The sequence below is a fragment of the Haliotis rufescens genome, unplaced genomic scaffold, assembly GCF_023055435.1.
Source record: "Haliotis rufescens isolate VD_foot unplaced genomic scaffold, xgHalRufe1.0.p SCAF_5, whole genome shotgun sequence".
In the NCBI taxonomy this organism is placed as follows: Eukaryota; Metazoa; Mollusca; class Gastropoda; order Lepetellida; family Haliotidae; genus Haliotis; species Haliotis rufescens.
In genome coordinates this window covers 11,126,833-11,148,272 of record NW_025964223.1, presented here as the reverse complement: position 1 = coordinate 11,148,272, position 21,440 = coordinate 11,126,833, and the positions used below count along the sequence as shown (strand labels likewise).

The window sequence follows — 21,440 nt, the reverse complement described above, 5'->3', positions numbered from 1 at the left end:
TGTCATAAATTCATCATGATAGAGGAAACTGTAATTGAAAACTGTGCTGTGCCTTTGTGGTTGCTGAAACAATGTCAGGACCAGGAATGTGTCTTCGGAACATTCACAAATCTGTGTCACATGAGTGCTTGTGTTGACTTGACACGTGTTTATTGCAAACTGTTTTTCACTTGTCATATCAAAAATTCACCATCAAGAAAACTGGGGATGAAAGTTGTACTGTTCCTGGGACCACATCAGGCCCCGAATCAGAAGCATTGATGAATGTATGTCACATCCCAAACACTTCCGTGACCCACTAATCCCCCAGCCTGCAGAAAACAGTACACCCCAATTTGGGACGAGTCAATATATCCATACTGCCATTATATACTCTTGGCATCCAGGGAGGCAATTCATCCTCATGAGAGTCCCAGCACTCGCTGGCATTGATTCTGTACCATGTAGATATTGGGATCAATAATTCATCAAAGTCGGAACGTTTTGCTGAGTCCAATACAACACCTCACTGCATCTCAAACAGCCCATGGAGATCACACATAAACACACCAACTCCACAAATCTTCATAATCATCAATTTCTGCCACTCAATGAAGGAACACATGATCCCTTACTCTCAAACCGATTCTTTCCACTCCAAAATAAGTCTCTACTCTCCAAACAATTGTGTTGGAGAGCAATCTGAATCCTTGTTGTCGTTTATGGTAATGGAACTCTCCCAAATCAGACTTTACTTCTCTACATAAATCCCGAACGACAATTCGATAGAAAAGGATTCCTTTTTGTGGATTCTGTAACACTTTATGGCTTATTTGTGTCTTTGCTACTCCAGACTGACAGATTTAACAATAGAAGCACATTTACAACCTGAGGATTTCTCTCGATTTCTTTTTGACTTCTGTTCCTTCCAATTCTTCCTCACGTTACGATCTTCTTCCTCGACAATCAGTACCGAGTCAGCTAAGGAGGTTGCCATAGCATTGACACCAGCCGTTCATCCGTGACAATCAATTCCTCAGCACTTAATCCGTATCTCCAACTCTCAAACAACAGAATTACCAACCACAACAAAGAAAATGCCTGATGTGGAATTACTCACTTGTTGTCACGTTTCATTCATCACATAAACGTCCACATCACTCACTGAAAATGTAAATACCCATTCGCAATGAAACATTCCCAATGTCCAAACTGACAAGCTGATACGGTATCAGTTTCAATGTCTTCTTGAAATGTCATCCTAATGTCTTTTCATCAGTGCAGGTGTCCCAACATGGATGCCATACGGACATCCTCAAGAGATAGATCTGCGTGCACCACAGCACCCTGTATCACTGTCCATCTTAATCAGACAGTGACGTGGATGCACACAAGCATCCCAGTGCAAAGTCAAGTAGATAGCACTATCAGCACAGGTGTGTGATATTGACATAACTCAGTGCCGGGATATACATGTCAGATCACCCATGTCAATGTCGATCACTCATCAAAGGGTCATGAAGCATCTTAGATGCTGATCTAATGTATATGTTCCTAAATATCTGGATCCTTGCAACAGAAGCGTGACAAATAAAATTCTGAGAAAACATTAATCCTGCATGCCAGAGTTTTAAAAGACATAATTTATGAATTTTTACCTTATCTTCAGAGAGGTGCAGCATTTTTGGCAAGACTTAGAAATAGACAAAATGGATATTTATCCATGGAAACTGTCGCCATAGAACACTTGTACACAGGTGATAAGGAGTGTAAAAGTGGCTAAATGTAATCAGTTCCACCTGTTGGATAGTTTAGTAAATTAAAGCTGCACATCGTAACTAGGAACAGGAGGTGTGATATCAAGAATTACTGAATGCAGCATGCCATCAGTGATATAAGACACTAACACATGATTGTTTATTTGTTGTTTAACGCCGCACTCACCAATATTCCAGCTGTGTGATGGCGGTCTCTAAATAATCGAGTCTGGACCAAACAATCCAGTGATTGACATCATGAGCATCGATCTACGCAATTGGGATATGATGACATGCAGCAACCAAGTCAGCGGGCCTGACCACCCGATCCCGTTTGTCGCCTCTTACAACAAGCATGGGTTGCTGAAGACCTATTCTGACCCGGATCTTCACAGAGCTGCAGCACACAATGATATGCCAGCCTTTTAGTGAGTATGTCCACAGTTCCAGAGTCACATCACACTGAATGCAAAGTGTTAAGAAGAGAGTGAATGTTGTTTTACGCTGCAATCGGCAGTACTTCATCTGTATCAGAGGCCTGGTCAAGTCGTGGCCAGTCAAACCAGTGGTTGATAGCATCAGCACATATACATTCCAACCAGGATACACTAAATTTAAAACAAAAGCTTCCATATTGTCGTGCATAATTTCCTTAATTTCTAATCTGAAGTACCTTTCCACTGATGTCGTCCTCATAACGCTAGGACATCATGCAACCAGGCTACAGTGTAGTGATGTCAGCTCAAGAGTGTTGAAGAGCAACAAACATTCTCTTAAGCTGTATTGAGTGAGTCAAGTTTTACACCAATTTGAGTAATCCAGTAATAACACATTAGGGAACACCAGAAATGGGCACCACACAACCCAGAGAATTGAACCTGGGCCTTAGGCAAGATGAGCAAACACTTTAACCACTAGGCTACCCCACAATGCCTTTATCTATTGGAATATGCAAACTGTAAGAAGATGCTGTATCTTTGACAGTTGGACTTTTAGTCACTGATTCTCAGCTGCATCAAAGCAGGATGCACAACAGTTAAAAATCTGCATTTAAACAAAAACATACCAATAACAATCCTGAAGCACACCTCCCTTAAACCTACAGAAATATGTTCACCCAAATAAAATTCTGAATTAAATGTCAAACCATTGAAATCAACAGAATATGAGAATCTCATTAAGAAAACGAGTCAGCATGAAAACCAATCCAGACAGCCCATTCTCATTATCAATGTTCAGCAATGTGTTCACCAAAATAAAATTCTGAATTAAATGTCAAACCATTGAAATCAACAGAATATGAGAATCTCATTAAGAAAACGAGTCAGCATGAAAACCAATCCAACAGCCCAGTCTTATTATCGATGTTCAGCAATATGGTCACCCAAATAAAATTCTGAATTAAATGTCAAACCATTGCAATCAACAGAATATGAGAATCTCATTAAGAAAACGAGTCAGCATGAAAACCAATCCAACAGCCCAGTCTTATTATCGATGTTCAGCAATATGGTCACCCAAATAAAATTCTGAATTAAATGTCAAACCATTGTAATCCACAGAATATGAGAATCTCACTAAGAAAATGAGTCAGCATGAAAACCATTCCACACAGCCCAGTCTTAGTATCAATGTTCAGCAATATGTTCACCCAAATAAAATTCTGAATTAAATGTCAAACCATTGTAATCCACAGAATATGAGAATCTCATTGAGAAAACCAGTTAGCATGAAAACCCGTCGAAACTCCCCAATCTTAAACTCAATGTTCAAGCAAACAACTCGAGATCCAGGAAAGAGGAGAATCTTCAGAAATCTTGATGAGATGACAACAGAAATCATAAGCACAATACAATGGCAGCACTTATGGTCAATTCCCTCAACAAACATGATACCATCAAGTAGGTATGCACACACTTCACTGTCAATTCGACCTCTTTGATCTCAATAACCTACGGACACACACACTGATCGCCCGAGTATGTTTCAACTTGACCTCTTCTCAGGACGAGATCATTGTTTGTCTTCTTGAGCTGCTAATGGCAACGTGGTGTGGACAACATAGGTACTCGGAGAGGTTGGGAGTGATGGTGATAGCAGCTTGGAACAAATCATATCTGGCCCAGGTTCATTAGTGGTGACAAGGTGAGGTGAGGTGAAATGGGGTTTAACGTCGCGTCCAAGATTATTGCACTTATATAGCGACGTGTATGTACGTGTGTGTGGCTGCTTGTTCTAGTCCGGACTGATGCCGATTTATAGTGCTAGCTCACTGAGATACCGTGTCGCAGTTTAACATGACACTCAGACACAGTATACTGACTCTGAGCCGACCAGTCCTTGTTTTAGCGCCTTAATGCCGAGCGCCAGACAGGTTAACAACAAGTACCATCTTTGACGCGGCCGGGGATCGAACACTGGACCTTCCGCTCTCCGGGCGGACGCTCTACCACTAGACCACAGAGCCGGTCCAGCATGACAAGACAAGCAGGAGGTACTAAAGCTGCATTCGGCCTTGGAAGGAGTCGAGTCTTAGACCTGACGAGGATGAGGTACTGGAGATCTAGTCTGCAGTGCAAGAGTCGAGTCTTTAAATGACAAGCAACTGGGGATTTATTCTGCCCTGGAAGGAATCGAGCCTTACAACACGTTTCCCCCCTTGCCGAACTAGGCTGGAATTATGGAGTTCCATTTAGGCGTGTCTTATGCATACGCCAATCAAAATTGTGTAACGAAATGGACATCCTGTTTGTAAACTGCTATGCAGCTTTCAGTTGATTGCAGGACTTGCAAAGCATGTGTGCCGCCAACTTGTCTTCATCAGATATTTTCCAAATCTTTTCATGTTTTCTAATCAAAGTGCTCACGATGCGTTTGGGTAGCCAAGTGTTTGATGCATTCGCTCGTCACGCCAAAGATCTGGGTTCAATGCCTCACAAGGGTACAATGTGTGAAGCCCATTTCTGGTGTCATGTTATTGCTGGAATATTGTTAAAAGCAGCTTAAAAAAATACTCACTCCCTTAAGGTGCTCACGTGATTTGATGCACTTCGCGAAATAAGACCTGTTTTACTACAATGTAGATTTTGATTATCGATCAGATCATCTTAACTGGGCGATGCCAGTTTTGTTTAAAGCAAATGAAAGTTATATGAAAGGTGGAATCTGATTGGTCAATAGGAAGAACATGAAAGGGACATAACTCATAATAGCCACTGGTACCGCGACGATTAACCCCAGGAATTTCAGTCTAGCTAAGCAAGGGTGGAAACCGGACTAAAACAGTCAGTTAACTCCCTTGACTCAGGAAGATGCCATGGCATACACCTAGTTGAGAATATAAGTCAGAGTAAAAATACCATCAAAACATGAAATGATATGTCTCTCTCAGGTGCAAACACAAACACAATAAAAAAAATTGCTAACAAAATAAATTATTAAAATCATTGATAAACTGAAAAGCTAAACACTCACTCTAGCCTAATATTTATCAAAGAGTTAAAACAGTTCCTTAACAACAAAGTGTCGATAAAATAAACTTATGACATATTTCTGCAATACCTAAAATTTACAGAACAACCATATTATTAGGAAATATTTCCAGAACATTGTGTGCTTTGCACACAAATTGACAGTTGACGTCAAGGTTCAAAACACGTCTGGCATTTTCTTCACCTCAGTAATGAAATTGGCCAACACCCAAAATGAGAACCCAGCAAATTGTAAGCCTCCAAATTCAATTTGCAGCAAAATGGTGTAAAACCTTTAGAAACCTCAAAGCCAAAGCTAAACACATGTCACCGATGACAACAAGAAGCAAACACTGCACACAGCGCCAATGCAAGTGCCACTAGATTATGTCTACCACATTACCTCCCACTTCAGGAGATACACAGTTACACTGTAGCTCACCTGGAGATGTAGTCAACTGTTAAAAATGTCAACAACTAAGAAAAGTTGTTGTCGGCACTGATATTCAAATATTTATCATATATATATTGATATATGTAAAATGTAAAAAATAACACTAAAATCGTTATGACTTGAACAAAATATGACATTATCATTAAGAAAAACATAAATGCTTAAGTTCAGCTCCATCAGCCTGAAAATTTCAGAGGAGAAGGGGGTTGCAGAGCCAAATACGCATATTGAAGAATTAACAAAATGGTAAGTACACAAAGGTCAAATCACTGTCAAAATATAAAATATCATAAACAATGGAATATTATTTTGAGACCCACTTCTATATATTCACATAACTTTCATTACAACTTCTATCTATCTATTCACATAACTTTCATTACCACTTCTATCTATTCACATAACTTTCATTACCACTTCTATCTATTCACATAACTTTCCTCACCACTTCTATCTATTCACATAACTTTCATCACCACTTCTATCTATTCACATAACTTTCATTACCACTTCTATCTATTCACATAACTTTCATTACCACTTCTAGCTATACAAATAACTTTCATTACATTCTAAAAAAGAAATGTCTGAGTACTGCACATAAATAGATTTTTCAATATGGCTGCATTGGTGGCCATATTGGAAATCAAATTTGAACCTCTGTAAGCCAATGGAGTGTATCAGTGGTAGAAAGAAACTCATGAAGTTTAAGCTTCATTGGCCGATGGCTTCTCAGGAGATGATGCTTGTAATTTACCGTATTACCTGTTGTTGAAGAGATACACAATTACATTACAAAACAAACAGGCCATGACTCACTCGACGTCCAGTCAGGTGAGCTATTCACCAGTGGTCGTCTTCAAGCACTGTCTGTATCAGTTAAACATCCCTGTATCACAACATTTTATTTTAAGAAGTTATTGAAGTCTCCCTGAGAAGTACTTGTTACTAGTGTTTGAAGTGTGCAGCTCCGTCTCAACTAACCCAGACTTCCAAATGTCACATGAGTGGGTCGGAAGGCTACCTGAGAACTGACTGTAATTAGGTTTTAAGCCTGACAACTCTGGCTCAAAATGCCTCCGTCTTCAAAGTTGAGTTATTTTGATAATTGTTTTCATAATGGGCTAGAAGGACTGGTGTGATGGGGGCAAGGTCGCCACATATGTGATAATCCAGTTGATAATATCTGGATAACAACCTCCAACATTGTTTTGTTTTGATTCTGATACAAACTGTGATGCTAAAAATTCTCCTCCAATAAAATACTCATGTGCAAGAGAACTTCTGAACGGATATGGATAATGGCGTCACTTCCAAAATGGTGGCTACTGGGAACTGAATATTAACATAATTGAATAGGGATATCCTGCATGGTAGAGGATGCATCAATCAGTGCCCTATTGGTGACTGATTATTAACAGTTGAGTGAGTGAGTGAGTATGGTTAATAAACCAATGTTTTTCATAAGAATATAGTTAATCTTTCATGGCTGGTGGGTATTGCAACACATAGCCTTCCAATTGTGGGTGTTCTTTAAATTGTTTTCAGTTGTACCATATTTGACGTAATAAGCACTCAAGGCGCTCTCAAAATTAGAAAAAGGGGGGTCTTATAAGAATATAATTTTGGTGAGAAAAAAAAAACAGTTGAAAGATCGTAATTATTGTGGTTTATGCTGACAACCTGGAATGATACAATAAAAAAAGTCTGTGCGTATTATACACGACAAATATATTTTTCCAGAATTTAATTGCCTATAATTAAGGGTGCATATAACACATGAGTGCAATATTATACACAATTAAATAAGTCTTGTGTACATTGATCAAATGGAAGGGGTGCAAATTGGGATTGTTCACTTGCCAATATATTAGCCAATATCGCTGTGGGCGCTTGTTAGAGCAGGGCGCTTACTACGTCGAATACGGTAAATATATATATAAAATATATATATAAAATTACATAAACAAAGGCAAACGTTCAGTAAACCTGACATCAATTATGATTTGACCTTTGACTGACAGCTTTAGAGAAAGATCCCATCCTGACACTTTGTCTGCCATATACCCAACTGCCATCTTAGACCTTCACATTGGGGCCAGCCTGTTAATCTCTCCAATTTCCTATATTTTCTCTATCGACCACATGGATCAGCAAACCTCTGATCGTATCAACTAGGGAAATATGTCTGGTCCTATGCAGGGTCTACTTCAAAAGACAAAAACACAAAAGTAAAAACTTCCTTGTTGTGAAAGTTTGCCTACTTTGAACAAAGAACATAATGAAAGCTGTAGGTTGGCTCAAATCGTTTGACATAATAAACTAATTGGCCCACATAATTTGACATGGCAAATTTCGCCCACATGATTAATTACAGAAAGTGATGCAACAACACTGAGTGTTTTTTGGGGTAATTTATGTGACTGAGTACCAGCAATGTTGAAAACTTCATATGGCAGTGGGCATCAAGAAGGGCTCACAGATTGTACTCATGGGGATTCAAACCCAGGATGACATGTGAACACTTTACCCGCTCGGCCATGACCGTGGGATCAGTGCTGAATATCTACTTGATAAAATATACACATGGAGGCTACCTCTCAAGCATGCTCCAATATTCTTCCAATATCGGATGATTCATAGCCAGATATTATCACTAGGGCTGGGACGAGTCAAAATTAGCTACCCGGGTACCCACACCGCTATTACCCGACCCTACCTGGGTACCCGCTGTAGGTCTCAAGAGATAGGTACAAACTGTCCGATTGGGAAAAGTTTGACCGTATTCCTGGCAAAATGTATTCAGATACTCAAAAAAACGATCTGGTCATGCATATGCACTGATGTTTACTGAATGAAGTTTTAAATTTTTTTCAAACATATAAAAGTCAGAAGGAATGTGTGCATGGTCAGAAAGAACTGGCAACATAAGTGACTTGTAGTGTGACCATATACATAGAGTTTTAAATAAGTTTTGTCATTCAACAATATATCACGTGACTAACCACGGGTCCGGGTAGTCCTGTGGGTACCCGGGTCCTACCCGGGTCCTACTCAGTACCCACCCGACCCAAGTACCCCGTCCCAGCCCTAATTATCACACATACCTCGTCATCTTGTCTGACTGCATTTGTGTACTAAACACTGTACATCCTTACAATTCAACTGTCCAAGGTATTACCCATAATATGTGGTTTCAGTATCCAGTTTCCCTTTCATCAGTGATGATTTAATTGAGTGCTTCAGAAATTGCAACATGATGACGTCAGGCTAATGTTATTGCAGTTGAGTTTGAGCCAGAGTTTCACTGGCCTTTCTGAATGTGCATTTTAAATAAGTACAACCAAAGGAGCTATAGTTAATTATGCAAAATACAAGAGAAATCATATATCAACTACTACATGAATATCATGACCGCTCTCTTGCTCCCCATCCTACCAAGCATGCAACAAAGCTGTTTTTTTCTCTTCATCGGTTAAATTGAAATAAAATAAATCAAACTTTACCCAATAATCAAACATTTATCACCAACATCATACTATAGTGAGTGAGTTTGGTGGGTTTAATGCCACTTTTAACAGTATTCCAGTTATATCACTGCGTCAGCTTATTGTGGGAGGAAAGCCCGAAGTGATGCAGGTCTCAGACGTTTACCACTTCGGAGAAACCCACGAGCACGGGTATGGTGCTGACAAACCTAGACACATAATCGGGGCGAACCGGGATTCAAACCCACAATCATAGGTTCCTGGCGTGCCCAAGGGACGCAACTCTGCCCAGTGAATCACGGCGCCTTAGACGACTGGGCCACCCGTGCCCCCCATCTTACTATAGACAATGTATGAGTGAGGGAATGAATGCTGTTTTACATCCTACAGGTATGAGGGAATGTGGACACACTGGAAACAGAAACATCTGTGGTTAAAGCCATGAGCAACATTCCACAGTTGAGGTACCATGTAACCAGTCAACCATTGTATCCATCAAATACACATTGGTTGCAACAAATATGGCTGCTTGGAACCGATTCTCCCTGAAAACACCACAACACCCATTGTATCCATCAAATAATGGCTGGTGGAGACTGATTCTCCCTGAAAACATCACAACAAGCCAGTGATTAGACATCCATTGTATCCATTCAATACACATTCTCCCTGAAAACATCACAACAAGCCAGTGATTAGACATCCATTGTATCCATTCAATACACATTCTCCCTGAAACACTGTGGAGAAAACGAACTACCTCATGATATACCACACAGCATCAAAGACTGTTGGAACATTCAGATTGACAAACCAGCCAACACCCATCAGTCAGGACGAGGCGGACCATCCATCCCACACCTCCAATATCTGCAGCCATCATGTAGCCACATCTACATAGTGGATCTGTTTCAACCACAGTTGAGAAATACTCCAAAAGCAAGAATCCATTATAAAAGCAGTTTGAGACACTGACCACCAAGTCTTGTTATTGTTGATAAAAATATTGATTTTTCGCAAGATCCCAATCTAGTCTGAGGTTTAGCATGATCTTTCGTCTGTCTTGGATAATACAACATCTAAATCCTCACCACAAGTTCGGGTAGGTCCTAAACATTACCAGTGTCATTACATTAATTACACACTCGTCAACAGATGTCGATTTCTACACCAACATGCTTCCCACAATACAGTGCCCTATCAATATAGGGAACTAGGCCATGGGACGTTAAACCACAGCATTGTCAATTTCCATTCAAGAGCCAATGAAGGCAATTTCCTAATGGGATATGGGTCAAATAACAGCTCTCTTTCCATGAGGAGTAGAAAATAGATCAGCCTTTTTCTTGTCAGCTGATCATGGTCGTGTGCTGTCTGGCGATCAATTACAACCCTGAGACTCAATTACATTAACACAGAGAAACAGTCTAGACATTGGTCGGTTCCTCCTAACACTCACAGTTCTATCATACGACGATAACCGATGTGCATTATGCATGCACTGATGTTGATATTCGGAGATGAAAAACTGACATGAGGTCATTCATGTACCTACCTTCATCAATCACAGCATCCTTAGAATTATGTTTTCTTTTTCAGTGTGGAAGGCCTTTACGGACAGCATGGTATTACAAATTTCATAAACAGCTGATTTTTGAAAGGCTGGAGGATGACAAGAGTTACCTCCCTTTGATTATGCGCTCTCACATAAATAATTAATTCTTGTGTTGTGGTTGGAACTGATTGATCCTTGGTCATGTCAAATAACCGTTGTTTAGTATTTCCTTTTGTCAAGATTTTGTTACCTTGTTCTTCTCCTACATGTGTTTGACTGCTAATATTCATTTCATAAAACAGATTAAATTTATACTGCTAAAAACCACCAGATTCAACAACTGTTAATGTCTGCTCAGGTACGTGAACTAATAAAAAACTCAAAACGGTCTACATTAAATCGATTGTCTTTTCGTTGATCCCTAAACTTGCATTGTTTCATTTGACTGACCTAATCAGTGCCTCTTCTTGATTGTGCATTGCAATAGGAAATCCAGGTTTGTTTGTTTGTTTGTTTGTTGTTCTTCCCCAAATATAACATTTGTTACATTTGACCACTTTCTAAATGTGTGATTAATGGGGACTATTCTTTTGATGGAATCTCTATAGGGGATACTAAGGACTGTAATATACCAGCTGTAAAACCCACTCATCACAAGTTGAATCCGATGACCAGTCTTCAAAAATTCACAGTAGTCTGCAGGCCCGAGACTACTAAATTGTGCCGAGGACAAGTAAGAATCCAATGATGGTAGTCCTCATAGTCAAGCAGCCTTTAAGTATGATGAGCATGATGAGCGAGCACCTTAACCACTGGGCTACCCCGCCACATGTAAAGAATCTGAACATATATTTCACATAATAAGGATCTATGATGCAGTATTCTCAATCTTAAGTCTTCTACTCACTCAAGTGTCTCGGTGTAGGCGCTGTTGACCGCTGTCCAGTCTCGGTGAAGGTGTCCGGCAATGTCGTGGATCCTTGCCACCTCGTCTTCATTGGCTGACTGGTACAGTGCATCCTGTTTCTGTGACTCCAACTCATCGACCGTTCCTCGGCACTTGTCTAACTCATCTTTCAGTTTCTGAAAACATTCAACAAAGGACACATATTTAGGATGGACAGATTTATAGCTGAGAGTATCTGAATCACTTCATGGAAGGTGCCTTGGCAATTAATACATGATATCAACAAAGTGAATGAGTGAGTGAGTGAGTGGGTTTTAAGTGAGTGAGTGAGTGGGTGAGTGAGTGAGTGGGTTTTGAATGAGTGAGTGAGTGAGTGAGTGAGTGAGTGAGTGAGTATGATTTTATGCCACTTTTAGCAATATTCCAGCAATATACTGATGGGGGATACCAGGAATGGGCTTTACATATTGCACCCATGTGGGGAATCGAACCCGGGCCTTCAACAGGACGAGCAGACGATTTAACCACTAGGCTACGCGACTGCTACGGTATAAACCTAGACTGCAAGTACAGTTACTAACATGAGAGGAGGAGGTTAGTCAGCCTCGATGGTGCAGAAGTCGCTCATCATGCATGTAAAGACCTGGGTCTGATTTCACACATCGGTACAATGCTAGTTGGAGGAGGGGACCATCTGGATCAGGTGGTCTGGCTTGATGACATAGTTGATGACATAGTTGATGACATAGTTGATGACATAGTTGATGACATAGTTGATGCCATAGTTGATGACATAGTTGATGCATGTCATTGTACTCAGACACTGCCTGCCCAACTGCCCGTGGCTGGTAACTTTTCTGTTGGGCTGCATGAAATATTTGTCTTCCTCCCCGACTGTCTGGCAGACAATTTTAAGACAAGTTACGCATTAAGTTTTATTATAACTCCTCGTAGTTCTGAAGTAATTGTTAGCAATATTTCAACTAAATCAAGACACAATTGTTTCTTAACATTTTGAAATATTTGTAATGTATTAATGCAGGCAACTTTGAATATAGGCAGGCAACGTTTATGGTTCACCTGCCCAACAGTCTTGTTGGGTTTTAGAATTAACACTGATTGTGGGATGGTACTTATGATATTAATCACAGGATTGTCTGGTCCAGACTTGATGAATATTGCAGAGAGGAAGATTAACAACAAATAATACAAACAATGTGTGATGCTGTTGTGACGTATCTACAGTATATTACAGTAAATAAGAACTTCTTTCTTTCTTTGTTGTTTAACGCCACACTCAGCAATATACCAGCTATATGACAGCGGTCTTAAAATAATCGATTCTGGACCAGACAATCCAGTGATTGACATCATGAGCATCGATCCACACAATTGGGATACGATGACATGCATCAACCAAGTCAGCGAGCCTGACCACCCGATCCCGTTAGTCGCCTCTTACGACAAGCATAGTCGCTTTTTACGGCAAGCATGGGTTGCTGAAGACCTATTCTACCCCGGATCTTCATGGGTCAGGTAAATAGGAACTATATTAACTGTCATTTAACCTTCACTGAACTTAGCCAAGACCATCAAGACATGCCTTATGCATAATGATTGAAGGGTACCTAAAATCCTCCCAAGTCTACCAAACTGCACAAGGGGTTGTGGCACATTGAAACACTGAATCGTCTATGACTCCTGACATACAAATAGGAGTTGTTTCACTTACAATACTGACAACACAGTTATGAAGCCATACATTTCTAAGTTACTTTTAAAATCCTTTGTATTTCTAAGTATCAATGACACAATGTTAGGATCAGTAATAACCATCTAACCAACTTCAGTGGCAGATATATTAGTGAAATCATTTGATTGTGACGTCATGGTAACTGATGACATCACAATGGTCTGCAAAGCATCGTGTTGCAATCTCATTGTAGCAATATCTCATAGGTGATATCACTTCATTTCATAGGGGCAGCCCTTGTGTCTAAGGTGCCATGTTATGCAGTGTGGGGGCACAGGTGGCCCAGTTGTCTAAGGCGCTGCGATTCGCTATGCAGAGTTGCGTCCCTTGGGCACGCCAGAAACCTATGATTGTGGGTTTGAATCCCTGTTTGCCCTGGTTTCCTTGTTTGTCAAATATCAAACAATGTTCTCTTGATTAGTGAGTGAGTGAGTTGGGTTTTATGCCGCTTTTAACAGTATTCCAGTTATATTGCGGCGTGTCAGCCCAATGTGGGAGGAAAGCCCAATGTCGGAGGAAAGCCCAAAGTGATGCAGGTGTCTGATGTATACCCCTTGGTGAAACCCACTAGCACGGGTATGGTGCTGACAAACCTAGAAACATAATTGGGGCAAACCGTCATAGGTTTCTGGCGTACCCAAAGGACGCAACTCTGGACAGCGAATCGCGGCGCCTTAGACGATTGGGCCACCCATGCCCCCTCTTGATTGGCATCAGTTTCATAATGAAGGTGCCCCCGGAGATCACAGGGTACATGGAGTAGGTTCCAGGGCCCCATGCCTGCCATAAGAGCCAACTGATGGGGATTGGGTCGTCAAGATGATTTACCAGTTTTGCGTGCCATCTTGACCAGATAGTTGCTCAGGCTATCGACCCCTGGTTTATCTGGCCCACGCATCATTAAGTACAGGCACCCATGCAAGTGGTATTTTCAAAATACCTTCTGTTTCAACACTACCAAATGCTTAAATACCTCCATGTTGAATTTCCATCACACTTCCTACAACAGCCATGTACGAGATGAACCAATACCTGATAAATTTCTGCCAATCAGCATCCAACACCCATGCCTCAAAAATACACGGTACTATTTGAGCACATTTGTAAAACAAACAATCTTTAGCTTACAATTAAATGCTGAGAAACTTGATACAATCTCAAAGTATAGTCAACTCATTTCACACATCCCCCATACCTGCAACAGTGTTCCCCCACCACAAAAACAAATCGTGTTTGCTTAAAAAACATGTAAGGTACAAAGAAAAGTTAACAAACTGGAAGAGTATAATCACTTTTCATCATGTGAATGTCAAGATATGAGCCTCTGATTTGAGCTTGATGGACTCTGTTGGTTTCAGCTGACACAAGTGGCAATCAAGCATCAAACACATGAGGCTACAAAATACACCTACAGGTGTCCATCTCCTTACCTTCAACATTGAGTAACCTATGACCTGACTTCAGTTTCATATTTTTTTTGTATTCCTTTTATAACAGCTTAAAGCTGGCTGGTTTTTTACATCCATCTTTATTTCAACGATGAGGTTTAGTTAGATATACAAGGAAAGATGAAGGGCAGTATATTTTAGTGTCTGACAAGGAACGATTCTTAAAGTTAATTGAGGCAACTCATTCCAAGGAATACATTTGAACTGAAACTACAACTGGTTGGTTGGATGGTTGGTTGGTGGGTGGGTGGGTTGGTTGGTAGTTGGGTGGGTGGGTTGGTTGGTTGGTTGGTTGTTGGTTGTTGGTTGGGTGGGTGGGTGGGTGGGTGGGTGGGTGTACGGGTTGGTTGGTTGGTTAGTTTGGGGGTTGGGTGGGTGGGTGGGTTGGTTGGTTGGTGGTTGGGTGTACGGGTTGGTTGGTTGGTTGGTTGGTTGGTTAAACAAGTTATTTCTATTCCTCATTCAAGACAATTTAATTGTACACACATCTGATAAAAATCAAATTAAACTTAACCAGGCACAAACTTTTTTCACAAACAACTCGAAACAGTGTCACAGTTTACTCATAAATCTTCAATTACATCCATTTCAACAAGACAGCAAGAGATCAAAGGGATGCACACATTCACTTGACGCAGCTTCCAGAGCCATTTCTGAACATAACTAGCAGTGTGCGTTGTTTCCCTGCAAGCTCCCTCCTCCACTGGAACTCTCGTTACTTGTAGCTGCTGCCATCCTGGGCAGATAGGGTCTGGAGCTGTGTTCAAAGACACCTCTCTCCTCTCTATCTCTCAATGAGCGTTATCAGGGCTGTGGATTACACTTGCGACTGCACCCACGTAAGACCTGATCATCTGACAGGCCTCTACTGGCATGACTCTTTCCAAAAAACCTCATGGACCTTGCACACTTCAATTCCCTAACAACAAAACACTGTTTTTGTTTTTGCTTTTATTTATCAAAAATAGCTCTTTAGGGTGGCTTTGATGTTGATATTTCGCTCATTTATTTCGAATCGGCTCTGTCAGGTTGGGAATAGGGACGACACGGACATATTGTGTTCAGCTGATGATCAGTATGGCAGGGAAGCATGGTTATATGTCTGGGTGAGGTGGGTGAATTTGGGGTTAACATTATTGCATTTATATAGCCACATTCATACACGTGCGTGCATGTGGCTGCTTGTAGACGTTTAGTACACAAAATAAAGTTCTCATATTTAAAAATAGCTACAAACTAAAAAAAATACCGTATTCGACGTAATAAGCGCCCAGGGCTCTCTCAAAATTAGAAATCTGGGGCTCTTATTAGAATATTATTTTGGAGATGAAAGATGAATTTCGTGGTTTATGCTGACAGCCTGAAATGTTTATGTACGACAGATGTATTTTTTCAGAATTTAATTGCCAATAATAAAGAGTGCATGTAACACACGAGTGCGTATTATACGCAAATAGGGGAAAGAACAGTGCATATTATATGCGAATAGGGGTCGGAAGGGGTGCTAATTGGGATTGTTCACTAGCCAATATATTAGCAATTCTCGACGTGGGCGCTTATTAGAGCGGGGCGCCTATTACGTCGAATACAGTATATCAAAAAGAGCCCAGAGCAATGCGTGCTCAAGCTGAGGCAATCGAGACTTGCCAATTCCTTCTCGACTTCGATTCCTATTTTTATTTATTCTCTTGGGTCTGGAAGACAGACTTAGCTGCTTGGACTAGTCCTGACTTATATGTATAGGTGTAAAGCCAGTATATGCATATAAATGAGTGATTGAGTTGAGTTTTACCCTGATATTTCCAAAACATTTTTTTAAATTTACATTAAGAAAAATGGAATTATTTTACATTCAAAGTTGAACAACAATGAACTCACTTTCATCTTTCAAAGGTCACTTAATAACAGGAGTGTAACGACATATCGAACTATCAATGCCTTACGATAGTACTATATCATTAGGAATTTAAACATGACAATAGTACCCGTGTTGATAGTATGCATAACAATTAATACTTTCAAAATAAGAACTCAGCAAATTTCATACCTGTTTGTTAGCAAATATTCCAACAACTTCAGATTAGAGTTACTTCCCTTTGTTTTGAGTAGCAACAAGGAAAATGGTCCATGCTTAGGATGTCAGCAATACTTCATTCATTTCTATTACACTGATTAATATAATTATTAACCCTTAAAGTTTACTACTATCGTAATACTATTGCAATAGTGTTGGCTACTATTGCAATACAATCGCAGTAGTGAATAGCCAACTTTTACCTTTCAGTCACCCTTACGTAATATTAGTTGGTTGGTTGGTTGGTTTGTTGTTTAACGCCGCACTCAGCAATATTCCAGCTATATGACGGCGGTCTGGACCAGACAATCCAGTGATTAATATCATGAGCATCAATCCACGCAATTGGAATCGATGACATGCATCAACCAAGTCAGCGAGCCTGACCACCCGATCCCTTTAGTCGCCTTTTACGACAAGCATAGTCACCTTTTACGGCAAGCATGGGTTGCTGAAGACCTATTCTAACCCGGAATCTTCACGGGTCACATAATATTAGTAGTGGGATGTGATACCGATGCATCGGTTGATCGCAATTTTTTACTTCATGATACAGTATCAATCACAGTCGCACACTAAGTAAAAAATATCAATGTTTGCTTTTATAACTGTTACCCCAAACACTAATTAGTAGTGAGAATTAGTAGTGAAAACATAAATATTTTCCTCCACTGCGCCATACTTGACACTGCCAGCTGTGTCAGTGAGCAAGGTATTCGGCCATCCTGTCTATGAAAAAGATGGCTAACCACAGATATGAGCACATGCAAGTATCGTGATACATGTCAGATTGTGAGCAATGTATCATGATACGTATGGGATCACAAAGTTGGTGTATCGTCCCAGCCCTACGTAATATACAAAGTTCACAGAACACCTGGTTCCTTCATATTGCTACAGTAAATCAGTCATGCCATGTCACTTCTTTCGAATCATACTTTTATCCCACATACCGTATTCGACGTAATAAGCGCCCAGGGCGCTCTCCAAATTAGAAATAGGGGCTCTTATTAGAATATTATTTTGGTAAAAAAAAAACAGAGTTAAAAGATAAATTTTGTGGTTTATGCTGACAGTGTGAAATGTTTATATACGACAGATATATTCTTCCAGAATTTTTTTGCCCATAATTGAGGGTGCATATAACACATAAGTGCATATTATATGCAAATAAATAAGTCTTGTGTACATTGATCAATCGGAAGGGGTGCTAACTGGGTTTTTTCACTTGCCAATATATTAGCAAATATCGCCGTGGGCGCTTATTAGAGCGGGGCACTTGATACGTCGAATACGGTATCCCCCAAACTTCAATCACAGGCATCACAGTTCCGAAACTACTTTCATTAATGGTTTCCACTGACACTCTGTGCACTTGATCCCCACTGCCAAACCAGTTGAAAAAATATTTACATTTTCCCACTGCCATTGGTGTGGCCTCAGGTTACCCAAGAAGAAGAGGAGCGTATCATCCCTTCTCATGAACAAAACTCCCGAACTGTTGGCTTTGGCAGCCATCCAGTCGACCACACTCGAACAATACACAACTCTCTTCTCCCTGCCTGTCACTCATGCTATTTAAAAGCAATGACTAGTAATTAACAATTAGAGTCCCGCTGTGGCTTATATTATGGCTGAGGTAAATCTGGGTTCAGTGGTACACGTTGTCATGGTAGGAACTCTTCAGGGGTAGGAGGTAGATTGTTTCTTACTCGTTTATTATTCTTTCTGGTTAGAGTGATAGTCAATCTCAGAATAAATACCTCTGATTATGAAAGTGGTTATATTACCACATTCAACGTAATAAGCGCCCAGCTTTAATAAGCCCCCACGGCGATATTTGCTAATATATTGGCTAGTGAACAATCCCAATTAGCACCCCTTCCGATTTATGAATGTACACAAGACATATTTATGCACCCTTAATTCTGGGCAATTAAATTCTGGAAAAATACATCGGTCGGATATAAACATTTCAGGCTGTCAGCATAAATCACGAAATTCATCTTTCAACTCTGATTTTTTCACCAATATAATATTTTGATAAGAGCCCCCTATTTCTAATTTAGAGAGAGCCCTGGGCGCTTATTACGTCGAATACGGTATATGGAAATAGAAATATTGAGGACTTTACAGCATGTTTTTATTTGGTGTTGATGTGAACATCCTGGTTCATGCAAGAGTGAGTGAGTGAGTGAGTGAGTGAGTGAGTGAGTGAGTGAGTGAGTGAGTGAATGTCGCTTAACGTCCCAGTCAGCAATATTCCCGCTGGACCACACACTTCAATTTAGACAACCCTTACAACCAACAACACGATTGCTGGGTACCAATGGTGGGTCCAGGCAGGGACCCCAAGAATGGGTTTCAGACAGTGTAGCTCCGGCTAGTCAAAGCCCAGGTTCTGGACCTGCTAAATCTTAGCACGAACACCTCCCCTTAGGCTGACAGACGAGTTGAAAAATTGTTTGTATCATTCAAGGCTACAAATTACCAATGAATACAAAGACACCATGATACAATGGAAGTTGTGTTCTTTTAGGATAACTGAAACAATCTAGTTAGCAGAATGTGGAGAGAAAACAACTAAATAGAAGCAGTTTTGATAAATATTGATCATACTGAAAAGATGCGGTATCCATTTTGCCAAGCCAAATGCCACAATTATCAAATCTGTTATTGAGAAGAAAAAAAGATTTTTGTCAAGAAATGTATTCACACAAGTATCATTACCATCAATCCAATGGCGACATAAAATATACTGTCAGCAATACAACAAACTACAACTATTGCACCTACATCACATGAACCAATTTGTATTTCTTCTTATGCAATTTTTCGCCGTACCATGTGTGCCTGGAATGCCATGCTTGATTACAGGCGTGCTGTTGTCCTAACAAATCCTATCAGGAAGAATGCAAGTGCAAACTGCTTTTTTTTCGCAACACGAAAAGTTCAAAGTATTTATTTTGGAACACAACTTCTTATGACAAGTGCCCAACTACTGCTTCAGATAAACTGTTACGAAAATCAGAAATGTTATATTTTCTTATCTCGGAAACATATGCTTGTGAGCCAAATATTTTATAAAGATAGAATTGATTATGACAATGTGCCAGCACTGAATCTACACAGTCAGAAACCTGCCTTGAAATACACTACAGAGACTGACGTATCGCTTCAATAAACAATAAAAAGATATCCTATTTATTTGTGAACAAATGCAGACAAAAAATATTTCACACTTATCTGCTCATCTATTATTCTGCGAAATGTTTCTTTTGAGATTACGACAAATAAAAACATTATTTCCAGATGTAGGGATTCTCAGATGTCTGCAGAAAACCTTTTCTCCCTGAAGCTTCGACAATACATGAAGATATCCAAGATAAACTTTTGCAAATCAGCAACTTTCAGTGAGCTAGCGTTTCCCTAACCACCTATTCGATGACTGATCTATACAATTATACTACTACCCTGAACACATATCAACACCAGTCACTTCATCAGTTTCACCACATCAAGAAGGCTAGTTTCCAACATAAATAAGTCATATTTTCCAGCTGAAGATAATCTCTGTAACAAGACTTCACTGGCTTATTTGCCATTTCACACATCAAGGATATTCCGAGGCTTACAATACAGAGCTGAACACGTGGTCCTCCATTCACGAAACTGTCATCCCTATTCTTGATAGTCTGATTCTTTGCAGTGTTTCAAGGAGTGAGTGAGTTGGGTTTAACACCGCTTTTAACAGTATTCCAGTTATATCACGGCGTGTCAGCTTCATGTGGGAGGAAAGCCCCAAGTGATGCAGGTCTCAGACGTTTACCACTTCGCTGAAACCCACGAGCACGGGTATGGTACTGACAAACCTAGAAACATAATTGGGGAGAACCAGGATTCGAACCCACAATCAACTCTGCACAGAAATCGCGGCACCTTAGACGACTGGGCCACCCGTGCCCCCTTGTGTTTCAAGGAGCTCTTCATAAAAACAAGAACAAATCATTTTGAAATAATCATTATTGTTTATTTATCAAGATGCTTACTATATACTACTAAAAAGAAGTGAAAGAACACTCATATTTTTTTATATGACATTAGTTAATCTGTCATGGCGCACATGAAAACATTTGGGTGTTCTTTAACTTGCATCGAGCAGTATATGTAAATCCCCCATCTAAACATCCTTTCCTGCCAATTCTTATTATGACTTACCGTAGTCTACGTAATAAGCGCCCAGGGCGCTGTCAAAATTAGAAACAGGAGGCTCTTATAAGAATATTATTTTGGTGAAGATAAATTTCGTGGTTTATGCCGACAGCCTGAAATGTTTATGTACGACAGATATATTTTTCCAGAATTTAACTGCTCATAATTAAGGGTGCATATAACACACAAGTGTGTATTATACGCGAATAAGTAAGTCTTGTGTACATTGATCAATCAAAAGGGGTGCTAATTGGGATTGTTCGCTAGCCAATATATTAGCAAATGTTACCATGGGCGCTTATTAGAGCGGGGCACTTATTATGTTGACTACGCTATTTCCATT

General features: G+C 40.1%; 1 protein-coding gene across 8 annotated transcripts in view; it reads right to left on the bottom strand.

Annotated features, from left to right (window-relative positions):
• LOC124111021 (dystrophin-like) overlaps window positions 1-21,440 on the bottom strand; it is a 480,101-nt gene that overhangs the window by 200,261 nt on the left and 258,400 nt on the right. For all 8 annotated transcript variants that reach the window (XM_048383638.1, XM_048383637.1, XM_046470561.2 and 5 more), the window contains one exon: window positions 11,611-11,786. In XM_048383638.1, coding sequence (XP_048239595.1) covers window positions 11,611-11,786 — 176 coding nt within the window. The remainder of the gene's footprint in view (window positions 1-11,610; window positions 11,787-21,440) is intronic.